We start from the raw sequence: 26,937 nt of genomic DNA, 5'->3' as shown, positions 1-26,937 counted from the left end.
TGCGAGAAAATATCACAGGCCATAGACGAGTATATTACTAAGAACCAGAATGGGGAGGTCTCACCCTCCACCTTCTGGGAGACGCTGAAGGCTGTGATCAGGAGAAAAATTATCGCTTCTAAAACATGGTGAGATAGGGAAGAGGGTAGCTAGGCAACACCTTGTCGACTCCATACTGGAGGTGGACGTTGATACTCCGAGGCCATGACCCTGGAGCTCCTGGCGGAGAGGAAAAAGCTACAGATTGACTTTGACCCGCTCTCCACAAGGAAAGCAGGCACGGGGGACCCTGTACGAACACGGAGACAAAGCCAACTGCCTTCTGGCTCACCAGCTGAGAAAGCAGGTAGCCACGACAGAAATAACCCATCTTAGGGACAGCAAAGGCAACTTAGTAGATGAGCCGGAAAAGGTCAACGAGGCATTAGAGACCTTCTATCGGGTACTGTATACCTCCGGGCACCCAGCAGGGGACTTGAGGATGAAGCAATTCCTCGATGAATTAGACATGCCAGTCATGGGGGAGGATAGGAGACAGGGCCTGGAAGCACTGCCAGAATTGGGAGAAGTCATGACCAGTATTAGCTTCATGCAGGCAGTGAAGGCGCCAGGAACAGAAGGTTTCCTGGCAGACTTCCATAAAAGATTTGCGTCAACACTGGCCCCGCACTTGCAGGAGATGTTTACAGATTCACTGACAAGGGGCACCCTGCCGCCTATGCAAGCACAAGGCTCAATCTTACTGATACCTAAAAAAGACAAAGACACAACAAAATACGGTTCCTACAGACCCATCTTGCTGCTAAATGCAGACGCGAAAATACTGGCCAAGTTCCTAGTCAAGAAGCTAGAAGACAGGGTACCAGAGGTGGTAGCAGAAGACCACAGATGCTTTGTCAAGGGTAGATAGCCAACATTGAACATCAGATGCCTGCAGAACGTAATCATGGTCCTATCTGGAGAGAGAACACCAGAGGTGATTATCTCCCTGGATACAGAAAAGGCCTTCAACAGTCAAATGGAAGTACCTCATAGAGGCACTGTTTCGGGCATGGAATGGGGTTCACCGCCTGTGAGAAACTCCTGTACAATGATTCCACAGCGAGTGTATGGACAAATACCACCAGCTCTTAAGTACTTCCAGTTGCACAGAAGATTGAGGCAGGGATTCTCATTGTCCCTGCTGCTGTTCGCCCTAGTGATCAAACTACTGGCGATCACGCTTAGGGTGGCAAAGAATTGGAAGGGGATACGGAGAGGAGACAGAGAGCACAGAGTCTTGCTCTATGCGGATGACCTGCTCCTCTACATCTCAGACCCGCGAAGCAGCATGGAACGAATCATACCGCTCTTGAAAGAGTTCGGAGCCCTCTCGTACTACAAATGGACAGCACAATAGCATAGTGGTTAGCATTATGGCTTCACAGCACCAGGGTCCCAGGTTCGATTCCTGGCTTGGTCACTGTCTGTGCGGAGTCTGCATGTTCTCCCCATGTCTGCATGGGTTTCCTCCGGGTTCCTCCCACAAGTCCCGAAAGACGTACTATTAGGTATTTTGAACGTTGTGAATTCTCCCTCTGTGTACCTGAACAGGTGCTGGGATGTGGCGACTAGGGGCTTTACACAGTAACTTCATTGCAGTGTAATGTGAGCCTACTTGTGACAATAAAGCTTACTTGTGACACCCAAAGCTGCAGACTGGCTGTCTGACCTATTGGAATTTCTCCAAATGGAGAAAATTAAATTTGCCATCTGAGGGTCAGAAGAGGCCTTCCACAAAACGTGGGAGCCATTCAATCGGTTCTTCCAAGACCTGTTCGTAGCCAACAGCCAAGAAGTCGAAGAATAGGAGAGGGTAGTCACAACACAGCGGCGGGGAGCAGGGAGACATGGAACCCAACCATGCCCAACAAAATGCATGGGATACAGCATCACACCAACGTAACTGGAGAAGGGTATAAGAGCAGATAAGCAAAGGCAAGAGAAACCTCGGGGGGGGGGGGGGGGGGGGGGGGGGGGGGGGGGGAGGGGAGAAGAGAGAGAGAGAGAGGAGAGCGAGGGGGGAGAGAGGCGAGAGGCGAGAGGGGGTGGGGAGAGAGGGGAGAGAGAAGAGGCGAGAGAGAGAACCAGAATCGAAAAACTGCTGGAGAACGGAAAACAGGAAATTGCAACCTCTACTGTAGATAATGTAAGACTGATGTAAATTATAGAAACAGACCGATGTGCAAATATTTTTCTTTATCCTCTCCTAATGGTTTGTCCATGCTTAACCTCATTTTGTATACTAATAAAATCTCAATAAAAACATTCAGAAAAAAAGAATATAGCAGCAGAAATACAGAAAATATAATAATTTGTTTAGAAAATTGTCAATTTTTTTAGTTTCACACTTGAAGATGGTTTTTATAGCAAGGTGGACTAGAATTACAACAAAAACAGTCAATATGCAAAGCAAAGATATTTCCCACGGGTATGTCAATAATATCTAGAAATAATTATAAACACTTACACCATTAAATAGCTACGGCTATTTCTGGTGCAATATTAATCGGCATTGCAAATAAAGTTTAAAAACAGTTATATTATGTAAAACAACAGATTATGTAGCTGATTAGAACATTCACTGATTACATAGTGTTATTCTCTGAGAATTAGAGCAGTTCAGTTTTGTCTTGTACTGTGCCAACAGTACACTATAGTTGCCAGCAATCCTATCGGAGTTAAAAAACGGAAAGAGGGAAACTAAATGAAACTGCATACCAGGAGCAACTGCAGCTGAAGAAGGAGATGTTGCCTCACCACCACTTTTCTGGCTCATTGATGCAATACTTGTCCCACTTGTTGGAAGCTGCAGTTCTTTTGGCAGTAGGTCATACACAGATTCTACAAAATAAAAAAAACAAGTTGGTTGAAAATTTTAACTTAATGTTTCTCCAATCTTCACTCATAATGTAACAACTACAGTAGGGGGGATGCACATGATACCCATGTAATAAGAAACCCAAATGGGCTTAAAGTTTTATGACAAACTATCTTTCATCAGCAGACAAAGTAAAGGCTGTTAGAGGTCAAATCACGGAGTGTCGTGAAGACAGAGACAGATAGGTTTTAAAAAAATATATATTTATTCAAATTTTTCAACAAACCACCCCCCCCCCCCCCCCCCCCCAACAAAAAGAAGGAAACAAGAACACAACAATCAGAAATTATACATTGGATTTCCCCCATATACACTAACCCCCACATAACATTTAAAAACACAAATCGGGAACCCCCCCCCCCCCACCTTCACCCAAACGCCGCCCCAAAAGACGCCCCCCGCCCTTGGGCTGCTGCTGCTACTGACCTCCTCCTAACGCTCTGCGAGATAGTCTAGGAACGGTTGCCAACGCCTGAGGAACCCTTGCACAGACCCTCGCAAGGCAAACTTTATCCTCTTCAGCTTGATGAACCCTGCCATGTCATTGATCCAAGCTTCCACACTAGGGGGCTTTGCATCTTTCCCTAATAGCAGAATCCTCCGCCGGCGGCTACCAGGGACGCAAAGGCCAGAATACCGGCCTCTTTTGCCTCCTGCACTCCCAGCTCGTCCGATACACCAAATAATGCCAATCCCCAGCTCGGCTTGACCCGGGCACCACCTTGGACATAGACCTCGCAAAACCCCTCCAAAACACATCCAGCGCCGGGCACGAAGAACATATGGACGTGATTTGCCGGGCTCCCCGAGCACCTCCCACATCTGTCCTCCACCCCAAAGGACCTACTCAACCTCGCCCCTGTCATATGCGCTCGGAGTAACTTTGAACTGTATTAGGCTGAGCCTGGCGCAAGAGGAGGAAGAATTAACCCTACTCAGGGTATCAGCCTACAGACCCTCATTTATCTCCTCCCCAAGCTCCTCCTCCCACTTGCCCTTTAACTCCGCCACCGAGGACACCTCCTCTTCCTTCAGCTCCTGGTAAATCGCCGAAACCTTGCTTTCTCCAACCCATACACCCGAAATCACCCGGTCCTGAATCCCACGTGCCAGAAGCAGCAGGAATTCCCTCACCTGCCGCCTCACAAATGCCCTCACTTGCATGTACCTGAAAGCGTTTCCCGGGGCAGCCCAAACTTCTCCTCCAGCGCCCCTAGGCTCGCAGACGTCCCATCGATGAACAGGTCCCCCATTCTTCTAATCCCTGCCCGATGCCAGCTCCGAAACCCCCCCATCCATCCTTCCCGGGACGAACTGATGATTCTCCCGAATCGGGGACCAAACAGAGGATCCCACCTCACCCCTGTGTCGCCTCCACTGCCCCCAGATCTTCAGCGACATCGCCACCACCGGACTCGTGGTGTACCTTGTCGGCGAGAGTGGCAGCGGTACAGTCACCAGCGCCCTCAGGCTCGTGCCCACACAGGACGCCATCTCTAGCCTCTTCCACACCGCCCCCTCTCCCTCCATTACCCACTTACGGATCATCGCCACATTGGCTGCCCAATAATAGCCACACAAATTCGGCAGCGCCAGCCCCCCCTGTCCTGCTACGCTCCAGAAACACCCTCTTCACCCTCGGGGTCTATTTCGCCTACACAAATATCATGATGTTCCTGCTTAAATTCTATGATTCATCTATGATACCCGTTTGAAAAAGGCCTTGGGGATCATAATGGGAGGGCACTGGAACACAAAGAGAAACCTCAGGAAGACCGTCATTTTGACCAACTGCGCCCTACCGCTAGTGAGAGTGGCAGCATATCCCATCTTTTAAAATTCTCCTCCATCTGCTCCACCAACTGCGTCAAATTGAGCTTGTGCAGGGCCTCCCAACTCCTAGCTACTTGGATCCCTAGGTACCGAACGCTCCTTTCCACCCTCTTCAGCGGTAGCTCGTCTATCCCCCTTCCCTGGTCCCCCTGAATGCACCACAAAGAGATCACTCTTCCCTACGTTGAGTTTATACCCCGAAAAGTCCCCAAACTCCCTAAGGATCCACATGACCTCCGCCATCCCCTCCACTGGATCCGCCACATACAACAACAGGTCGTCGGCATACAACGACACCCGGTGTTCCTCTTCCCCCCCGGACTAGTCCCCTCCATTTCCTGGACTCCCTCAGTGCCATGGCCAACGGCTCAATTGCCAGTGCAAACAAGGGGGATAAGGGGCACCCCTGCCTCGTCCCCCGGTACAGCCGAAAGTACTCCGACCTCCGCCGGTTCGTAGCCACGATAGATAGGTTTTTGATTAATAAGGGGATCAGGTGTTATGGGGAGAAGGCAGGAGAATGGGGATGAGAAAATATCAGCCATGACTGAATGGCGGAGCAGAGTCGATCTGCCGAGTGGCCTAATTCTGCTCCTATGTCTTATAGCTTAACTACCTAGGTTGTTAAGTGTTTTAAAAAGTGTCAAGATTCTGCATGGTTTATCTTTTCAGCCGTAATATGATAAATATATTTTAAGCTGAATACAGTACGTGTAATGTTTTCATTGATTGCTTAACATATGTTCACATGATTGCTTAACGCATGTTCATATATTAATTCATTTATTTGTTCTAAACAGTTATTCTATACTAAAAATGTTACAACGAACGGTGTTTTGCAGTCTTAAAATGTATAATTCAGCATACCTTAACAGAATTATTTTTGTTTTGTTAACATAGCATATTCATGCAAAGAAAGAATGGCCAGGCAGCAAATAATAAGCAATGTCAATGCAAGATTGGCAGAAGCATAGAAGATGCACAAAAATGTTTTGAGCCAACTGGTCAACTCATTCCAATTTCTGCTTCTACAGTAACTCATTATGTCCCAACAAATTACTGCTTCAACTTGCAGCTGTCTTCATTACAACATAAAGTCCTCTTCATTTTGCTGTAAAATGTGTTGGGAATGGGTGGAGAGATCTTCTAATCAATAGTTTTTTCAAAAAGTATTTACATCTGGTTAACTTTGTGGTCAACACATTGAGGGATGTTACTGATATTAAAATGTTCTCCCAGTATTTGCTATGTTATGTACTAATATTATCAGTACCCAGCATAAAAATCAAATGTCAACCTTTTCATTAATTTTCTATCACACACCATGATTCAGCCTCCCATAGGGTAACTTTGAACGAAGCAGATTGGGAGCTGCAGCAAAGATTAATACAGTCCTGCCAGCTGCAAGGATCGTTTGTAGCCCAGTTCAAAGAATATATTAATTGCTTTATGAACTTACAATATGCACTTCACATCATAGCACAACAGGGCGATGTTCTGCTTGCAGACCATTCTTAAGTTCTTAAAATGTATCCAGAAAGTTATCCCCAAACAAATAATAGCAATGGGTATTATTCATCAGGCAGCGAGGCATTGTTTAATATAATGTTTGATATAACCCTTGGGTCAGGGTAGAACTCACACGTCAGATTCAAAAATTCACGGGTTCTAATCCAACTCCAGAATCTGCAGCACATAATTCAAGACAATCAGGGCAATACAAAGCAACTGTTGCATTGTCAGAAATACCTCATCTCAGTGATATGGAAGATACAGTTGGGTAAGGCGAGATGGGTTCCCTGTGGAATTTTATAAAAAGAACTTAAGGGTCAGTTGGCACCACTAATTGTAGAAATGTTTGAGGATGCAATGGTTAGGGGAGTATTGCTGGAGATGAGGAGGCAGCATCCATCTCACTATTACTCAAAAAGGAGATGGATCCAGTAGAGTGGAGGACGTACAAGCCCATTTCTCTACTGAGCACGAATGCCAAAATATTGCCTTGGAGGTTGGAGGAGTGTTTCCAAAGGTGGTTGGGGAGGACCAGACGGTGTTCATTAAGGGCAGGTGTTGAATGTGTGGCGGCTGCTGAATGTTGTACTTTCTCTGACAGAAGAAAGGGAGTTGGAGGTGATGGTGGCATTAAATGCGGACAAGGAATTTTACAGGGTGGAATGGAGCTACCTGTTTGCGGTGTTGGAGAAATTTGGGATTGGGCTCAAGTTTGTGGCAATGGTGAAATTGCTGGACAAGGATCTGACAGCATGTGTACGAATGAACAAAATATATGAATTCAGTGTACTTTCTACTATTTCGGGGAACAAGGCAGGGATGTCCCATGTCCCCCCTTCTGTTCGCGCTGACGATATAACCCTAGGCCATTACATTGAGAGTTTTGGACTTCTGAAAGGGGATAATGGTGGTGCGGGTGTGTGGAGCATTGGTGTCTCTGTACAAGGACGATCTGCTATTGTAAATCATGGATCCAAGCTCTTCGGTGAGGGATATATGGGGTTTCTAAGGAGAGTCAGGGTAATTTTGGGGTACAAATTGAATTTCAGGAAAAGCAATTAATTTGCGGTGTCTTCTCCAGGCACAGGGGCGGGAGTGGGGGGTTGCCATTCTGGGTGGCGACAACTCATTCTAGGTATCTGGGAGTGCAGTGGCACAGGATTGAGCATGGCCTCATAAGATCAAATTCATGATCTTGGTTGGAGGTTGAAGGAGGATTTGTTGTGGTGAGATAGTCTCCGCTTGTAGTTGGCAGGCCGGGTGCAGGCAGTGAAGATGAACATTCTGCCACGTTTTTTGATTCTGCTTCAGTGTATGCCGGTCTTTTTACTGAAGTCATTTTTTAAGGGGGTGGATAGGCAGGGAAGGTGGCTAGGATAAGAAAAGTGGTGCCCCAAAGGAGGTGGCAGTCAGGAGATTTGGCCCTTCCGAACTTCCTATACTATTACGAGGTGGTGAATGTGGAGAAGGTGCAGGGCTGGAGTAGGGAGATGGAAGCCTTATGGATGCAATGGAAGCAAGTTCCTGCAAGGGGTCAGTGGTTGCGGGAGCTGGAAATGGCACCTCTATGGTTTGTCCCAGGGAAATATTCGGCGTGTCCTGTGGTGGTCGCCACGCTGACGATTTGGAGGCAATTCCAGCAGCACGTGAAGGCAGGCTAGATGTTGATGCTGCTAAGAGGAAACCATGGGTTCGAGCTAGGGAGGATATGTGCAAGATCTGGGGATCGGAGGAGAGAGGGGCGAAGGAGATGAAGGATTTGTTTTTGAAGGGGTGGTTCGCAAGCATGGAGGAACTGGGGGTGACGTTTGGGCGCAAGTGAGGGGGGGGGGGCGTCAGATCCATGCAGGTGCGGAATTTCACCTTGAGAAAGGTCTTCCCGAACTTTCCAGTGGCACCGTCCTTGTTGTTGCTGGAGGAGGTGCTTTCGGTGATGGGGCTGGAGTCATTTTGACGATTTACAGTAGGATCATGGAGGAGGATACGGTGTCCATGGATGGATTAAGGTCAAGTGGAGGAAGCACGGTGGGGCAGCATAGTGGTTATCACTGCTGCCGCACAGCTCCGAGGACACAGGTTTAATCCCGGCCCCGGGTCACTGTACGTGTGGAGTTTGCACTTTCTCCCAGTGTCTGAGTGGGATTCCTCTGGGTGCTCTGGTTTCCTCCCACAGTCCAAAGATGTGCAGGTTAGGTGGATTGGCCATGTTAAAATTGATCCATAGTTTCCAAAAGCTTAGGTGGGGTTTCAGGGATAGGGCGGGTGTTATAACCTCCCTGCTTACCATTGGCTGGGGACTAATGACAATCCCACAATCCTGTGGGAGTATGAGCTTCCCCAATGAGGGGGGCGGAGAAATCATTAGCAGACTCCCTGTATAAATAAAGCTGGCCAGTTTGGAACTAGCAGGAAGGAGTAAGCAGCAAGTGAGGTTGCTGCTGTTATGTGTATATATGTTATTGTAAATAAATGTTATTTCTTGTATCCTTGAAACTCGTGCTGGATTCTTTGTGGCCCTCACAAAACTGGTGACGAGGGTTAAAGTGAATAGCTGTCTACACTGCTGAAGCCACCTCCCTGGATTTTTGTCGGATACAGGTTGGAAGTTGTTTTCTATTACACCATGCCTCTGTACGGACGTTTGGATGTTTTTGATGCTGCGCTGGAAAGCTGGAACCAGTATGCACCACGGATGCGTTACTATTTCCGGGCAAACAATATCACTAAAAACGAGCGCCAGGTGGTCATATTGCTCACCGCCTGCGGCTCGCATACGTTTGGGGTGCTTAGGAGCCTTACGTACCCAGCTGCGCCGCACACCAAAACATTTGAGGAACTTGCAAATTTAGTGGGGCAGCATTTTAACCCAGCCCCGTCCACGATAGTCCAACGTTACCAGTTTAATACCGCTGAGAGGACCCCAGGAGAATCCCTTGCCGATTTTCTATCCAGGTTACGCAGGATTGCGGAGTACTGTGACTATGGTGAGACCTTGTCAGAAATGTTACGCGACTGTTTGGTTTGCGGTATTAACAATGTGGCCACCCAGAGAAAGTTATTAGCTCAGCCAACATTGACTTTTAAACAGGCCATTCAAATAGTATTGTCCCGAGAGAATGCAGAACGAGGAGTGCAGGAGATACAGGGAATGGAAGTGCATGCCTTGGGGCGCAACCTCTTCCATCCGAAAATGTCCCCCCGCACTCCTGCTGTACCTTGGGCAAGACGACGTCCGGATCAACGCCAGTGGCCGTCGGACATTCCTCCCCGAAGGGAGCCTTCTCCAGAACCAATGGATGAGGAGCCATGTCCGTGTCAGACTTGTAGGCGCCGACCCCGTCGCGGACGCCGGTCCTGCGGGCGCCAGAGGTGCCGTCGTTCCGACCGAAACTGGGACCAGCCCAGGGGCCGTACCTACCATGTGGATGAACCTGCGGTGACTACTCCTGAGGACGTGGAGACGGAGGCCAACTGCCTGCAGCTGCAGTGTGTGGCAGCTCCCCGTGTGGCCCCCATTAAGGTGACAGTACAGGTTAATGGTCACCCGCTCGAGATGGAGTTGGACACTGGCGCAGCGGTCTCAGTGATCGCCCAGAGGACATTCGACCGCATCAAGCAGGGTATACAGACCCTTACATTAACCGACACACAGGCCAGGTTGGCCACCTACACGGGGGAACCATTGGACATTGCAGGAACTCTGATGCCCCCTGTTGTTTATGGACGCCAGGAGGGGCGTTTTCCACTTATCGTGGTGCGCGGCCATGGGCCCAGCCTGTTGGGTCGGGACTGGTTGCGCATTTGCGCTTGCAGTGGCAGCACATCCTCCAAACAGTTTCTGGAAGGTTGACTGAGGTGCTAGGACGATACCCAGATGTATCCCAGCCCAGTTTGGGGAAAATAAAAGGGGCCGTAGCCCGTATCCAAGTCGAACCAGGAGCCACGCAGCGCTATTTCCTGGCGCGCCCGGTGCCTTACGCCTTGCTCGAGAAGGTAGAAGGGGAGCTCACTCGTTTGGAAACTTTGGGCATCAAGCCCGTCCGTTTCGCTGACTGGGCAGCACCAATTGTACCTGTAATGAAGCCAGATGCCACAGTTCGCTTGTGCGGCGACGATAAACTTACAGTGAAAACGGCTTCCCGACTCGACCGATATCCATTGCCTCGCATAGAGGATCTCTACGCAAAGCTTGCAGGTGGACTTGGGTTCACAAAATTAGATATGAGTCACGCCTACCTACAGTTGGAGCTGGACACTGCCTCCCGACCATATGTAACGATTAATACACACTGGGGCCTGTATGAATATACACGTTTGCCCTTTGGAGTATCCTCTGCCTGCGCTATTTTTAAACGCGTTATGGAGGGCATTTTGGGAGGTTTACCACGTGTAGCTGTCTACTTAGGTGACGTTTTGATCACAGGGACGTTGGAGCAGGAACATTTGGAAAATCTGGAGGCTGTCCTTAGACGCTTTTCGGAGGCTGGAGTCCGTTTACGTCACACAAAAGTGTGTCTTTCAGGCGAAGGAAGTAGTCTACCTGGGTTATCGGGTAAACAGCGAAGGTTTGCACCCCGTCGCAGAGAAGGTGCGCGCGATTCAACAGGCCCCTGCCCCGACAGACACTTCGCATCTTCGTTCTTTTCTCGGTCTCGTAAACTATTACGGGAAGTTCCTCCCCAATCTGGCAACTACGCTGGCCCCGTTGCATCTTCTGCGAAAGAAAAATCATACCTGGGTTTGGGGTCAGCCGCAAGAAACCGCTTTCCAGCAGGTAAAACAACAATTGTCGTCGTCTGGGTTACTAATCCACTATGATCCTGGAAAGCCTTTGCTCGTCACGTGATGCATCCCCGTATGGTATTGGGGCCGTCCTGTCCCACAAGATGGAGAACGGGGTAGAGCGGCCGATAGCTTTTGCCTCCCACACATTGACTGCAGCGGAAAAAAAGTACGCGCAGATCGAGAAGGAGGGCCTGGCAGTGGTCTTTGCGGTGAAACGTTTCCACCTGTATGTGTATGGCCGCCACTTCACTATCGTCACTGATCAGAAGCCTCTGCTGGGACTTTTCAGAGAGGATAAGCCAATACCGCCCATTGCTTCTGCACAGATCTAGCGCTGGGCTTTGTTGCTCGCTGCATACGAGTATTCTCTGGAGCACAAACCAGGAATGCAGATAGCGAATGCCGACGCACTGAGTAGATTGCCTTTATCGACCGGCCCCATGTCGTCCCCCACGACCGGTGAGGTGGTTGCAACCCTAAATTGTATGGACACCTTGCCTGTCACGGCATCACAGACCCGTGAGTGGACCCAGACGGAGCCAATCCTGTCAAAGGTTCGGCACATAGTCCTGTATGGCGGACAGCATAGACAGCTCCCAGGCGAGTTGCGGACATTTTCCTCGAAGCTGTCAGAATTCAGCGTGGAAGACGACATCCTCTTGTGGGGGACGCGTGTGATTGTCCCGGAAAAAGGACAGGAGCTAATACTAAGAGACTTGCACAATGGGCATCCAGGCGTGACCAAAATGAAAATGTTGGCCCGGAGTTCTGTTTGGTGGCCAGGCCTCGACGCCAACATTGAGAAGGTGGCCCAAAGCTGCTCCATTTGTCAGGAGCATCAGAAGCTTCCGCCGGCCGCGCCCCTACATCACAGGGAATGGCCAGGGCGGCCTTGGGCGCGCTTGCATGCGGATTTCGCCGGTCCTTTTCAAGGATCCATGTTCCTTTTATTAATCGACGCCCAGTCTAAATGGCGAGAGGTGCATAAGATGCTAGGCACAACGTCCTGCGCAACAATTGAGAAGATGCGTTTGTCTTTTAGTACACATGAACTCCCCGAGGTGCTGGTCACGGATAACGGCACTCCATTCACCAGTTAGGAGTTTGCGAGGTTCATGAAGATGAACGGCATACGCCATATCCGCACTGCCCCTTACCACCCGGCTTCAAATGGGTTGGCGGAGCGCGCAGTGCAGACATTCAAACGAGGCCTAAAAAAGCAGTCTTCCGGGTCAATGGACACGAGACTGGCTCGCTTTTTCGTATAGAACCACCCCCCATGCGGTGACTGGGGTAGCTCCCGCAGAACTCCTAGTGGGCCGGAGACTTCGTACCCACCTTAGTATGGTTTTCCCGGACATTGGCGCAAATGTACGCCGCACACAAGAGCGGCAGGGACAGGGTTTTTCTCGGCATTGGCCAATTCGGCAGTTTGCACCTGGTGACCCAGTGTTCGTTCGAAATTTTGCTGGAGGTGCCCAGTGGGTCCCTGGCGTAATCTTTCGCCAAACGGGCCCTATATCTTACCAGGTGCAAGCCCAGGGTAGTCTCCAGCGCAAACATGTAGACCACCTTCGGTCCAGAAGGCTATCCATTCCAAAGATTCCCCGCCCCCGGAGATCATCTCTACAGCCGCAGAGACCAGAGACAAGGGAAAGTAGTCCTCACAATCTTCCTCTGGTGCCGCACTCAAAGCCTGCTCAGGTCGTTACAGAACCGCACGGAGATAGAGACGCCGAGATGACAGAGGCAGCAGACTCTGACTCAGAGATGGAGACACAGGACACATCAGAGAGAGAATCCTCGGGCCCACGGGCCGTGGATGCACAACCATTACGCCGTTCATCACGGAAGCGCCGGTCTCAGTCTCGTTACACGCCGCCCGATCCAGCGCCTCGTGCAAATAGTGTCCGGCCTGCGGCAAAACGAGTCCGACGCCCTCCTTCACCAGGGTCTTCAGTGGATTCCTTGGACTTCGGGGGCGAGGGATGTTATAACCTGCTTGCTTACCATTGGCTGGTGACTAATGACAATCCCACAATCCTGTGCGAGTATGAGCTTCCCCAGTGAGGGGGGGGGGGGGGGGCGGAGAAATCATTAGCAGACTCCCTGTATAAATAAAACTGGCCAGTTTGGAACTAGCAGGAAGGAGTAAGCAGCAAGTGAGGTTGCTGGTGTTATTTATATATATGTTATTGTAAATAAATGTTATTTCTTGTATCTTTGAAACTCGTGCTGGATTCTTCGTGGCCCTCACAAATGCAGGAATGTGGGCCTAGGTAGGGTGCTCCTTTGGAGGATTGGTGCAGACTTGATGGGCCGAATGGCTACCTTCTGCACTGCAGGAAATCTATGATTCTAGAAGCAGAGGATGGAGATGGAGGAGGTATCATGGTGCGAGTTGCTGTGGAGAGTTAATACCTCAACCTCGTGCGCGAGGCTGGGGTTGATTCAATTAAAGGTGGTGCACAGGGCGCACCTAACGAAGGCGAGGATGAGCCGGCTGTGAGAGGAGTGGAGAATAACGGAACAGTGCGGGAGCTGCTCAGCTAATCGTGTTCATATGTTCAGGTCCTGTCCGAAGTTGGAGAAATTTTGGGGGTCGTTTTTGTAGCACCGCGTCAGAGGTCCTACACATAGATTTGGAGCCTGGTCCCCTGGAGGCCATATTCAGGGTGTCAGACCTGCCGGAGTTGCAGACGGGTGTGAGGGCAGATATTTAAACCTCCGCCTTGTTTTGCTCACAGGCGGGTCCTCTTGGGGTTGAGGTCAGCTTCTCCCCGTGCCTCAGGGTGGCTGGGGGATCTAATGGAGTTCCTATACTTGACGAATGTGAAATTTGCTGAGGGGCAGATGAGAGGTTCCACAAGAGATGGCATTCTCCCCGTGTGCGTGGGTTTCCTCCGGGTGCTCCGGTTTCCTCCCACAGTTCAAAGATGTGCAGGTTAGGTCGATTGACGACGATAAATTGCCCTTAGTGTCCAAAAACGTTAGGTGGGATTGCTGGGTTATGGGGATAAGGTGGATGTGTGGGCTTAAGTGGGGTGCTCTTTCCTAAGGGCTGGTGCAGACTTGATGGGCCAAATGGCCTCCTTCTGCACTGTAAATTCTATGACTTTACACTTTTGGGATCTGGTTTCCGTCAAGAGGTGGGGGTGGTTGTGTTTATGCTTTGTAAAAATGTTAAAGTATTGAAAATTTGAATAAAAATATTGTTTTTACAAAATGCCCCATCTACCCACTCAGGTGGACGGAAGCAATCCCTTCACACTATTTTGAAGAACAGCAGGACAAGTTCTGCCAGTATATTGGCCAATATTTATCATCAACGAGCTCGACTAAAAATTAGATGATGATCAAGCAAACAATCTCTTTCCTTGGGATGACTTTGCTGTGCACAAATTGGGTATTGAGCTTCCCTACATTACATTCAGCACTTTTGAACTGTTGTGAAGTGCTTTAGGGCATCTTATGATCGTGACAGGTACTATATGATTGCAAGTCTTGTCAATTCCTTTTCCACTTAGTTAACCAAGTATTCAGTGTCATTAGGTCAATTTATATCTACAAATTAAGCGCAGCTCAGAAAATGACAAGAAACAATGATACCTTGGCGTATGTAGCTACCATGATAGTGTTCCACCATGCCCTTCCACAAATCTTCTGGTCTCCTGATTTTCAGAGACCATATGTATGACTAAAGCGTGTCAGGACGTTGCGGGAGTTCTAACACACAGGCCAATATGGGACGTGCTCGGGAAGTCAAAATTTTGCAGAGGCCGGGGTAGACATCAAGCAGCCCGCCTACATTTGGGCCTATTGAGGCGATTAAATGCCCGTTCAATGGCAACTTAAGTGCTTAATTCTGCGCCGTTTTACCCACTGCAGGGTGTGGTCCAGACCAGATGGGCAGCTCAGTGCTTTTTTGCGAGGGCTGGTGTCTGGCAAGGTGGGGCAGGGGAGACTTCTTTTGAGGGACTATCAGAGGTGCACCACCACATCCATAAGACATAGGAGCAGAATTAGGCCCATCAAGTCTGCTCCGCCATTCAATCATGGCTAATATTTTCCTCATCCTCATTCTCCTGCTTTCTCCCCATAACCCTCGATCTCCTTATTAATCAAGAACCTATCTATCTCGGTCTTCAAGACACTCAGTGATTGGCCTCCACGGCCTTCTGCGGCAAAGAGTTCCACAGATTCATCACCTTCTGGCTGAAGAAATTCCTCCTCATCTCTGCTTTAAAGGATCGTCCCTTTAGTCTGAGATTGTGTCCTCTGGTTCTAGTTTTTCCTACATCCCACCCCACCTTGCTGGGTTTTGCCAGCCAGGTCCTGCCAATACCCTGGACTTGCGCTGAAGTCTGGCTGCATAACCGTTTCTCGTTCGGGGACTGCCTATTGTCCCCGCGGTAGCGACCATTCAAACCTGGCACTGCTAGACAATCAGATTGGCCGGCAGCTCTCTAACTTAGGACTTTCCCCCCAGATGGGGGTGGAAATTTCAACCTTTAGACAATTAGTGCTTCTTCCAGTGCAAAATGGCAACAGGACAGCTGTCTTTTTCGTGGGCAGGCTCCCTACCGATCTTTTAGTCAAATGGTACAGGAGATACAGAACCCTGTGAAATCCAGCCGAATATGGAATTGAAGTTGTTATGGTTTTGTTTCTAAACTGTGACAGCTACTCTCCACAGCCTTGTACGATTTTGATTACTGACATTGCACCATAAGATGATATATGAACGTACAAATTCTGAGCAGCAGTCAGCCATTTGGCTCCTCGAGTCTGCTCCGTCATTCAATATTATGGCTGACCCGATTGTAACCTTCTGGTCATCCCCAATAGCCTTTCCCTTCCTTGTTTGTCAATATTCTATCTAGCTCTTAAAAATATTCAAAGATGCTGCTTCCACTGCCTTTTAAGGGAATTCCAAAGACTCACTATCCTCTTCCTCATCCCCAATTCCAGAATAAGAACAAAGAAACGTACAGCACAGGAACAGGCCCTTCGGCCCTCCAAGCCTGTGCCGACCATGCTGCTCGTCTAAACTAAAATCTTCTACTCTTCCTGGGTCCGTATCCCTCTATTCATGTATTTGTCAAGATGCCCCTTAAATATCACTATCGGCCCTGCATCCACTCCCTCCTCCGGCAGCGAGTTCCGGCACCCACTACCCTCTGTGTAAAAACCTTGCCTCGTACATCTCCTCTAAACCTTGCCCCTCGCACCTTAAACCTATGCCCCCTAGTAATTGGCCCCACTACCCTGGGAAAAAGCCACCGACTATCCACTCTGTCTATGCCCCTCATAATTTTGTAGACCTCTATCAGGTCGCCCCTCAACCTCCGTCGTTCCAGTGAAAACAAACAGAGCTTATTCACCGCTCGTCATAGCTAATGCCCTCCATACCAGGCAACGTCCTGGTAAATCTCTTCTGCACCCTCTCCAAAGCCTCCACATCTTTCTGGTAGTGCGGCGACCAGAATTGAACACTATAATCCAAGTGTGGTCTAACTAAGATTCTATACAGCTGCAGCATGACTTGCCAATTCTTATACTCAATGCCCCGGCCAATGAAGGCAAGCATGCCGTATGCCTTGACTACCTTCTCCACCTGTGTTGCCCCTTTCAGTGACCTGTGGACCTGTACACCTAGATCTCTCTGACTGTCAATACTCTTGAGGGGGGAAGGGGAGAGAGGGGGGGGAGGGGGGGAGAGAGGGGGGGGGGAGGGGGGGAGAGAGGGGGGGGGAAGGGGGGGAGAGAGGGGGGGGGGAGGGGGGGGAGAGAGGAGGGGGGGAGAGAGGGGGGGGGAGGGAGGGAGGGAGGGAGGGGGGGGGGGAGGGAGGGAGGGAGGGGGGGGGGGGGGAGGGAGGGAGGGAGGGAGGGAGGGGGGGGGGGAGGAGGGAGGGAGGGAGGGGGGGGGGGGGAGGGAGGGGGGGGGGGAGGGAGGGAGGGAGGGGGGGGAAAGGGGAGGGAGGGGGGGGGAAAGGGGAGGGAGGGGGGGGGAAAGGGGAGGGAGGGGGGGGGAAAGGGGAGGGAGGGGGGGGGGAAAGGGGAGGGAGGGGGGGGGGGAAAGGGGAGGGAGGGGGGGGGGGAAAGGGGAGGGGGGGGGGGGAAAGGGGAGGGAGGGGGGGGAAAGGGGAGGGAGGGGGGGGAAAGGGGAGGGAGGGGGGGAAAGGGGAGGGAGGGGGGGGGAAAGGGGGGGGGAAAGGGGAGGGAGGGGGGGGAAAGGGGAGGGAGGGGGGGAAAGGGGAGGGAGGGGGGGAAAGGGGAGGGAGGGGGGGGAAAGGGGAGGGGGGGGAGAAGGGGAGGGGGGGAGAAGGGGAGGGGGGGGGAAGGGGAGGGAGGGGGGGGGGAAGGGGAGGGAGGGGGGGGGAAGGGGAGGGAGGGGGGGGGAAGGGGAGGGAGGGGGGGGAAGGGGAGGGAGGGGGGGGAAGGGGAGGGAGGGGGGGGGGAAGGGGAGGGAGGGGGGGGGGAAGGGGAGGGAGGGGGGGGAAAGTGGAGGGAGGGAGGGGGGGGAAAGGGGAGGGAGGGGGGGGAAAGGGGAGGGAGGGGGGGAAAGGGGAGGGAGGGGGGGGGAAAGGGATGGGGGGGGAAAGGGGAGGGGGGGGAAAGGGGAGGGGGGGGAAAAGGGGAGGGGGGGAAAAGGGGAGGGGGGGAAGGGGAGGGGGGGGAAAGGGGGAGGGGGGAAAAGGGGAGGGGGGGGAAAGGGGAGGGGGGGGAAAGGGGAGGGGGGGAAAGGGGAGGGGGAGGGGGGGAAGGGGAGGGAGGGGGGGGGAAGGGGAGGGAGGGGGGGGGAAGGGGAGGGAGGGGGAGGGAGGGGGGGGAAGGGGAGGGAGGGGGGGGAAGGGGAGGGGGGGGGGAAGGGGAGGGAGGGGGGGGGGAAGGGGAGGGAGGGGGGAAGGGGAGGGAGGGGGGGAAAGGGGAGGGGGGGAAGGGGGGGAAGGGGAGGGGGGGGGAAGGGGAGGGAGGGGGGGGAGAAGGGGAGGGAGGGGGGGGAGAAGGGGAGGGAGGGGGGGGGAAGGGGAGGGAGGGGGGGGGGGAAGGGTAGGGAGGGGGGGGGGGAAGGGGAGGGAGGGGGGGGGGAAGGGGAGGGAGGGGGGGGGAAGGGGAGGGAGGGGGGGGGAAGGGGAGGGAGGGGGGAGGGAGGGGGGGGGGAAGGGGAGGGGAGGGAGGGAGGGGAAAGGGGGGGGGGGAAAGGGGAGGGGGGGGGGAAAGGGGAGGGAGGGGGGGGGAAGGGGAGGGAGGGGGGGGGAAGGGGAGGGAGGGGGGGGAAAGGGGAGGGAGGGGGGGGGGAAGGGGAGGGGAGGGGGGGAAAAGGGGAGGGAGGGGGGGGGAAAGGGGAGGGAGGGGGGGGGGAAGGGGAGGGAGGGGGGGAAAGGGAGGGAGGGGGGGGAAAGGGGAGGGAGGGGGGGGAGAAAGGGGAGGGAGGGGGGGAAGGGGAGGGGGGGAAGGGGAGGGGAGGGAAAGGGGAGGGAGGGGGGGGGAAGGGGAGGGAGGGGGGGAAGGGGAGGGAGGGGGGGAAGGGGAGGGAGGGGGGAGGGAGGGGGAGGGAGCGGGAGGGAAAGGGGAGGGAGGGGGGGGGAAAGGGGAGGGAGGGGGGGAAAGGGGAGGGAGGGGGGGAAAGGGGAGGGAGGGGGGGGGAAAGGGGAGGGAGGGGGGGAAAGGGGAGGGAGGGGGGGAAAGGGGAGGGAGGGAGGGGGAAAGGGGAGGGAGGGGGGAGGGAGGGGGGAAAGGGGAGGGGGGGTAAGGGGAGGGAGGTGGAGGGCAAGGGGAGGGAGGGAGGGGGGGGGAGAGGGTAAGGGGAGGGAGGGGGGAGGGTAAGGGGAGGGAGGGGGGGAAAGGGGAGGGAGGGGGGGGGGAAAGGGGGGGGGGGAAGGGGAGGGGGGGGAAAGGGGAGGGAGGGGGGGGAAAGGGGGGGGGAGAAAGGGGAGGGAGGGGGGGGAAAGGGGAGGGAGGGGGGGGGAAAGGGGAGGGAGGGGGGGGGAAAGGGGAGGGAGGGGGGGGGAAAGGGGAGGGAGGGGGGGGGGAAAGGGGAGGGAGGGGGGGAGGGGGGGAAAGGGGAGGGAGGGGGGAAAGGGGAGGGAGGGGGAAAGGGAGGGAGGGGGGGAAAGGGGAGGGAGGGGGGGAAAGGGGAGGGAGGGGGGGAAAGGGGAGGGAGGGGGGAAAGGGGAGGAGGGGGGGAAAGGGGAGGGAGGGGGGGAAAGGGGAGGGGGGAAAGGGGAGGGGGGGAAAGGGGAGGGGGGAAAGGGGAGGGGGGGAAAGGGGAGGGGGGGAAAGGGGAGGGAGGGGGGGAAAGGGGAGGGAGGGGGGGAAAGGGGAGGGGGGGAAAGGGGAGGGAGGGGGGGAAAGGGGAGGGAGGGGGGAAAGGGGAGGGAGGGGGGGAAAGGGGAGGGAGGGGGGGGAAAGGGGAGGGAGGGGGGGGAAAGGGGAGGGAGGGGGGGAAAAGGGGAGGGAGGGGGGGAAAGGGGAGGGAGGGGGGGAAAGGGGAGGGAGGGGGGGAAAGGGGAGGGAGGGGGGAAAGGGGAGGGAGGGGGGGGAAAGGGGAGGGAGGGGGGGGAAAGGGGAGGGGGGAAAGGGGAGGGAGGGGGGGAAAGGGGAGGGAGGGGGGGGAAAGGGGAGGGAGGGGGGAAAGGGGAGGGAGGGGGGAAAGGGGAGGGAGGGGGGAGAAAGGGGAGGAGGGGGGGAAGGGGAGGGAGGGGGGGAGAAAGGGGAGGGAGGGGGGGAAGGGGAGGGGGGAAGGGAGGGGAGGGAAAGGGGAGGGAGGGGGAGGGAGCGGGAGGGAAAGGGGAGGGAGGGGGGGGGAAAGGGGAGGGGGGGGGAAAGGGGAGGGAGGGGGGGAAAGGGGAGGGAGGGGGGGAAAGGGGAGGGAGGGGGGGGGAAAGGGGAGGGAGGGGGGGAAAGGGGAGGGAGGGGGGGAAAGGGGAGGGAGGGGGGGAAAGGGGAGGGAGGGAGGGGGAAAGGGGAGGGAGGGGGGAGGGAGGGGGGGAAAGGGAGGGGGGGTAAGGGGAGGGAGGTGGAGGGCAAGGGGAGGGAGGGAGGGGGGGGAGAGGGTAAGGGGAGGGAGGGGGGAGGGTAAGGGGAGGGAGGGGGGGAAAGGGGAGGGAGGGGGGGGGAAAGGGGGGGGGGGAAGGGGAGGGGGGGGAAAGGGGAGGGGGGGGGAAAGGGGAGGGAGGGGGGGGAAAGGGGGGGGAGAAGGGGAGGGAGGGGGGGGAAAGGGAGGGAGGGGGGGGGAAAGGGGAGGGGAGGGGGGGGGAAAGGGGAGGGAGGGGGGGGGAAAGGGGAGGGAGGGGGAGGGAGGGGGGGGGAAAGGGGAGGGAGGGGGGGAGGGGGGGAAAGGGGAGGGAGGGGGGAAAGGGGAGGGAGGGGGAAAGGGGAGGGAGGGGGGGAAAGGGGAGGGAGGGGGGGAAAGGGGAGGGAAGGGGGGAAAGGGGAGGGAGGGGGGAAAGGGGAGGGAGGGGGGAAAGGGGAGGGAGGGGGGGAAAGGGGAGGGAGGGGGGGAAAGGGGAGGGGGGAAAGGGGAGGGGGGGAAAGGGGAGGGGGGAAAGGGGAGGGGGGGAAAGGGGAGGGGGGAAAGGGGAGGGAGGGGGGGGAAAGGGGAGGGAGGGGGGGGGAAAGGGGAGGGGGGGAAAGGGGAGGGAGGGGGGGGGAAAGGGGAGGGAGGGGGGAAAGGGGAGGGAGGGGGGGGAAAGGGGAGGGAGGGGGGGGAAGGGGAGGGAGGGGGGGGAAAGGGGAGGGAGGGGGGGGAAAGGGGAGGGAGGGGGGAAAAGGGGAGGGAGGGGGGAAAAGGGGAGGGAGGGGGGGAAAGGGGAGGGAGGGGGGGAAAGGGGAGGGAGGGGGGGAAAGGGGAGGGAGGGGGGAAAGGGGAGGGAGGGGGGGGAAAGGGAGGGAGGGGGGGAAAGGGGAGGGGGGGAAAGGGAGGGAGGGGGGAAAGGGGAGGGAGGGGGGGGGAAAGGGGAGGGAGGGGGGAAAGGGGAGGGAGGGGGGAAAGGGGAGGGAGGGGGGGGAAAGGGGAGGGAGGGGGGGGAAAGGGGAGGGAGGGGGGGAAAGGGGAGGGAGGGGGGGGGAAAGGGGAGGGAGGGGGGGGGAAAGGGGAGGGAGGGGGGGAAAGGGGAGGGAGGGGGGGAAAGGGGAGGGAGGGGGGGAAAGGGGAGGGAGGGGGGAAAGGGGAGGGAGGGGGGGAAAGGGGAGGAGGGGGGGAGGGGAGGGAGGGGGGAGGGAGGGGGGAGAAAGGGGAGGGAGGGGGAGGAGGGGGGAGAAAGGGGAGGGAGGGGGAGAAAAGGGGAGGGAGGGAGGGGGGAGAAAAGGGGAGGGAGGGGGGGAGAAAGGGGAGGGAGGGGGAGAAAGGGGAGGGAGGGGGGGAGAAAGGGGAGGGGGGGGAGAAAGGGGAGGGAGGGGGGGAGAAAGGGGAGGGAGGGAGGGAGGGGGGAGAGAAAGGGGAGGGAGGGGGGAGAGAAAGGGGAGGGAGGGGGGAGAGAAAGGGGAGGGAGGGGGGGGGGGAAAGGGAAGGGGGGGGAAGGGGAGGGAGGGGGGGGAAGGGGGAGGGGGGGAAGGGGAGGGGGGGGAAGGGGAGGGGGGGAAGGGGAGGGGGGGAAGGGGAGGGGGGGGAAGGGGAGGGAGGGGGGGGAAGGGGAGGGAGGGGGGGAAGGGGAGGGAGGGGGGGAAGGGGAGGAGGGGGGGAAGGGGAGGGAGGGGGGAAGGGGAGGGAGGGGAGGGAGGGGGGGGGAAGGGAGGGAGGGGGGGGAAGGGGAGGGAGGGGGTGGAAGGGGAGGGAGGGGGGAAGGGGAGGGAGGGGGAGAAAGGGGAGGAGGGGAGAAAGGGGAGGGGGGAAGGGGGAAAGGGGAGGTGGGGGGGAAAGGGGAGGGGGGAAAGGGAGGGGGGAAAGGGGAGGGGGGGGAAAGGGAGGGGGGGAAAGGGGAGGGGGGGAAGGGGAGGGGGGAAGGGGAGGGGGGGGAAAGGGGAGGGGGAAGGGGGGGGAAAGGGGGAGGGGGGGAAGGGGGGGGAAAGGGGAGGGGGGGGGAAAGGGGAGGGGGAAGGGAGGGAGGGGGTAAAGGGAGGGAGGGGGTAATGGGGAGGGAGGGGGGTAAAGGGGAGGGAGGGGGGTAAAGGGGAGGGAGGAGGGGGAAAGGGGAGAGAGGGGGAAAGGGGAGAGAGGAGGGAAAAGGGGAGAGGGGGGGGGAAAGGGGAGGGAGGGGGGGGGTAAAGGGGAGGGAGGGGGATAAAGGGGAGGGAGGGAGGGGGGGGGAAAAAGGGGAGGGGGGGAAAAAGGGGAGGGGGGTGAAAAAGGGGAGGGGGGAAGGGGAGGGGGGGGAAAGGGGAGGGAGGGGGGGAAAGGGAGGGGGGGGGGGAAGAGGGAGGGAGGGGGGAGGGAGGGGGGAGGGAAAGGGGAGGGAGGGGGAGGGAGAAAGGGGGGGGAGGGAAAGGGGGGGGGGAGGGAAAGGGGAGGGAGGGGGGGAAAGGGGAGGGAGGGGGGGAAAGGGGAGGGAGGGGGGGGAAAGGGGAGGGGGGGGAAAGGGGAGGGGGGGGGGGGAAAGGGGAGGGAGGGGGGGGAAAGGGAGGGAGGGGGGGAAAGGGGAGGGGGGTAAGGGGAGGGAGGGGGGGGTAAGGGAGGGAGGGGGAGGCATGGGAGGGAGGAGGGGGGGAGGGTAAGGGGAGGGAGGGGGGAGGGTTAGGGGAGGGAGGGGGGGGAAAGGGGAGGGAGGGGGGGAAAGGGGAGGGGGGGAAGGGGAGGGAGGAAAAGGGGAGGGAGGGGGGGGAAGGGGAGGGAGGGGGGGAAGGGGAGGGAGGGGGGAGGAGGGGGAGGGAGCGGGAGGGAAAGGGGAGGGAGGGGGGGGGAAAGGGGAGGGGGGGGAAAGGGAGGGAGGGGGGGAAAGGGGAGGGAGGGGGGGAAAGGGGAGGGAGGGGGGGGGAAAGGGGAGGGAGGGGGGGAAAGGGGAGGGAGGGGGGGAAAGGGGAGGGAGGGAGGGGGAAAGGGGAGGGAGGGGGAGGGAGGGGGGGAAAGGGGAAGGGGGGGTACAGGGGAGGGAGGTGGAGGGCAAGGGGAGGGAGGGAGGGGGGGGAGAGGGTAGGGGAGGGAGGGGGGAGGGTAAGGGAGGGAGGGGGGGAAAGGGGAGGGAGGGGGGGGGAAAGGGGGGGGGGGGAAGGGGAGGGGGGGGGAACGGGGAGGGGGGAAAGGGGAGGGAGGGGGGGGAAAGGGTGGGGGGAAAGGGGGGGGAGAAAGGGGAGGGAGGGGGGGGAAAGGGGAGGGAGGGGGGGGAAAGGGGAGGGAGGGGGGGGGAAAGGGGAGGGAGGGGGGGGGAAAGGGGAGGGAGGGGGGGGGAAAGGGGAGGGAGGGGGGGAGGGGGGAAAAGGGGAGGGAGGGGGGGAAAGGGGAGGGAGGGGGAAAGGGGAGGGAGGGGGAAAGGGGAGGGGAGGGGGGAAAGGGGAGGGAGGGGGGAAAGGGAGGGAGGGGGGGAAAGGGAGGGAGGGGGGAAAGGGGAGGGAGGGGGGGACAAGGGGAGGGAGGGGGGAAAGGGGAGGGGGGAAAGGGGAGGGGGAAAGGGAGGGGGGGAAAGGGGAGGGGAGGGGAAGGGGGGAGGGGGGGGAAAGGGGAGGGAGGGGGGGGAAAGGGAGGGAGGGGGGGAAAGGGAGGGAGGGGGGAAAGGGGAGGGAGGGGGGGGGAAAGGGAGGGAGGGGGGGGAAAGGGGAGGGAGGGGGGGAAAGGGGAGGGAGGGGGGGAAAAGGGGAGGGAGGGGGGGAAAGGGGAGGGAGGGGGGGAAAGGGGAGGGAGGGGGGGAAAGGGGAGGGAGGGGGAAAGGGAGGGAGGGGGGGAAAGGGGAGGGAGGGGGGGGAAAAGGGGAGGGGGAAAGGGGAGGAGGGGGGGAAAGGGGAGGGAGGGGGGGGAAAGGGGAGGGAGGGGGGGAAAGGGGAGGGAGGGGGGGAAAGGGGAGGAGGGGGGGGAGAAAGGGGAGGGAGGGGGGAAGGGGAGGGGGGGAAGGGGAGGGGAGGGAAAGGGAGGGAGGGGGGGAAGGGGAGGGAGGGGGGAAGGGGAGGGAGGGGGGAGGGAGGGGAGGGAGCGGGAGGGAAAGGGGAGGGAGGGGGGGGGAAAGGGGAGGGGGGGGGAAGGGGAGGGAGGGGGGGAAAGGGGAGGGAGGGGGGGGAAAGGGGAGGGAGGGGGGGAAAGGGGAGGGAGGGGGGGAAAGGGGAGGGAGGGGGGGAAAGGGGAGGGAGGGGGGGAAAGGGGAGGGAGGGGGGGAAAGGGGAGGGAGGGAGGGGAAAGGGGAGGGAGGGGGGAGGAGGGGGGGAAAGGGGAGGGGGGGTAAGGGGAGGGAGGTGGAGGGCAAGGGGAGGGAGGGAGGGGGGGAGAGGGTAAGGGGAGGGAGGGGGAGGGTAAGGGGAGGGAGGGGGGGAAAGGGGAGGGAGGGGGGGGGAAAGGGGGGGGGGAAGGGGAGGGGGGGGGAAAGGGGAGGGGGGGGAAAGGGGAGGGAGGGGGGGGGAAAGGGGAGGGAGGGGGGGGAAAGGGGAGGGAGGGGGGGGAAAGGGGAGGGAGGGGGGGGAAAGGGGAGGGAGGGGGGGGAAAGGGGAGGGAGGGGGGGGAAAGGGGAGGGAGGGGGGGAAAGGGGAGGGAGGGGGGGAAAGGGGAGGGAGGGGGGGAAAGGGGAGGGAGGGGGAAAGGGGAGGGAGGGGGGGGAAAGGGGAGGAGGGGGGGGAAAGGGGAGGGGGGAAAGGGGAGGGAGGGGGGGGACAAGGGGAGGGAGGGGGGGGAAAGGGGAGGGAGGGGGGAAAGGGGAGGGAGGGGGGGAAAGGGGAGGGAGGGGGGGGAAAGGGGAGGGAGGGGGGGGAAAGGGGAGGGAGGGGGGGGAAAGGGAGGGAGGGGGGGAAAGGGGAGGGAGGGGGGAAAGGGGAGGGAGGGGGGGAAAGGGGAGGGAGGGGGGGGAAAGGGGAGGGAGGGGGGAAAGGGAGGGAGGGGGGAAAGGGGAGGAGGGGGGGAGGGGAGGGAGGGGGAGGGAGGGGGGAGAAAGGGGAGGGAGGGGGAGGAGGGGGGGAGAAAGGGGAGGGAGGGGGAGAAAGGGGAGGAGGGAGGGGGGGAGAAAGGGGAGGAGGGGGGGAGAAAGGGGAGGGAGGGGGAGAAAGGGGAGGAGGGGGGGAGAAAGGGGAGGGAGGGAGGGAGGGGGGGAGAGAAAGGGGAGGGAGGGGGGAGAGAAAGGGGATGGAGGGGGAGAGAAAGGGGAGGGAGGGGGGGGAAAGGGAAGGGGGGGAAAGGGGAGGGAGGGGGGGGAAGGGGAGGGGGGGGGAAGGGGAGGGGGGGGAAGGGGAGGGGGACAGGGGAGGGGGGAAGGGGAGGGGGGGGAAGGGGAGGGAGGGGGGGGGAAGGGGAGGGAGGGGGGAAGGGGAGGGAGGGGGGGAAGGGGAGGGAGGGGGGGGAAGGGAGGGAGGGGGGGAAGGGGAGGGAGGGGAGGGAGGGGGGGGGAAGGGAGGGAGGGGGGGGAAGGGGAGGGAGGGGGTGGAAGGGGGAGGGAGGGGGGAAGGGGAGGGAGGGGGAGAAAGGGGAGGGGGAGAAAGGGGAGGGGGGAAGGGGGGAAAGGGGAGGTGGGGGGGAAAGGGGAGGGGGGGGAAAGGGGAAGGGGGGAAAGGGAGGGGTGGGGGGGAAAGGGGAGGGGGGAAAGGGGAGGGGGGGGAAAGGGGAGGGGGGGGGAAGGGGAGGGGGGGGGAAAGGGGAGGGGGGGAAGGGGGGGAAAGGGGAGGGGGGGAAGGGGGGGAAAGGGAGGGGGGGAAAGGGGAGGGGAAGGGGAGGGAGGGGTAAAGGGAGGGAGGGGGGTAATGGGGAGGGAGGGGGGTAAAGGGGAGGGAGGGGGGTAAGGGGAGGGAGGGAGGGGGGAAAGGGGAGAGAGGGGGGAAAGGGGAGAGAGGAGGGAAAAGGGGAGAGGGGGGGAAAGGGGAGGGAGGGGGGGGTAAAGGGGAGGGAGGGGGATAAAGGGAGGGAGGGAGGGGGGGGGGAAAAGGGGAGGGGGGGAAAAAGGGGAGGGGGGGGGGAAAAGGGGAGGGGGGGAAGGGGAGGGGGGGGAAAGGGGAGGGAGGGGGGGGAAAGGGAGGGGGGGGGGGAAAGGGAGGGAGGGGGGAGGGAGGGGGGAGGGAAAGGGGAGGGAGGGGGAGGGAAAGGGGGGGGGAGGGAAAGGGGAGGGAGGGGGGGGAAAGGGAGGGAGGGGGGGAAAGGGGAGGGAGGGGGGGGAAAAGGGAGGAGGGGGGGAAAGGGAGGGAGGGGGGGGAAAGGGGAGGGAGGGGGGGGAAAGGGGAGGGAGGGGGGGAAAGGGGAGGGAGGGGGGGGAAGGGGGGGGGGTAAGAGGGAGGGAGGGGGGGTAAGGGGAGGAGGGGAGGGAGGCAAGGGAGGGAGGGAGGGGGAGGGTAAGGGAGGGAGGGGGGAGGTAAGGGGGAGGGGGGGGAAAGGGGAGGGAGGGGGGGAAAGGGGAGGGAGGGAGGGGGAAAGGGGAGGGAGGGGGGGGAAAGGGGAGGGAGGGGGGGAAAGGGGAGGGAGGGGGGGGAAAGGGGAGAGGGGGGAAAGGGGAGGGAGGGGGGGGAAAGGGGAGGGAGGGGGGGAGGAAAGGGGAGGGAGGGGGGGAAGGGGAGGGAGGGGGGGAAAGGGGAGGGAGGGGGGGAAAGGGGAGGGAGGGGGGGAAAGGGGAGGAGGGGGGGGAAAGGGAGGGAGGGGGGAAGGGGAGGGAGGGGGGGGAAAGGGGAGGAGGGGGGGAAGGAGAGGGGGGGGAGGGGGGGAAAGGGGAGGGGGGGAAAGGGGAGGGAGGGGGGGAGGGGGGAAAGGGGAGGGAGGGGGAAAAGGGGAGGGAGGGGGGGAGGGGGGAAAGGGGAGGGAGGGGGGAAAGGGGAGGGAGGGGGGGAAAGGGGGAGGG

The 26,937-nt window shown here is 58.8% G+C and overlaps 1 protein-coding gene across 2 annotated transcripts in view; it reads right to left on the bottom strand.

Moving 5' to 3' along the window:
* nfat5b (nuclear factor of activated T cells 5b) overlaps positions 1 to 26,937 on the bottom strand; it is a 373,902-nt gene that overhangs the window by 212,273 nt on the left and 134,692 nt on the right. For both annotated transcript variants that reach the window (XM_072517959.1, XM_072517958.1), the window contains one exon: positions 2,761 to 2,883. In XM_072517959.1, coding sequence (XP_072374060.1) covers positions 2,761 to 2,883 — 123 coding nt within the window. The remainder of the gene's footprint in view (positions 1 to 2,760; positions 2,884 to 26,937) is intronic.

The sequence above is a fragment of the Scyliorhinus torazame genome, chromosome 10, assembly GCF_047496885.1.
Source record: "Scyliorhinus torazame isolate Kashiwa2021f chromosome 10, sScyTor2.1, whole genome shotgun sequence".
Classification (NCBI taxonomy): Eukaryota; Metazoa; Chordata; class Chondrichthyes; order Carcharhiniformes; family Scyliorhinidae; genus Scyliorhinus; species Scyliorhinus torazame.
This window is presented reverse-complemented; position numbering and strand designations above follow the sequence as displayed.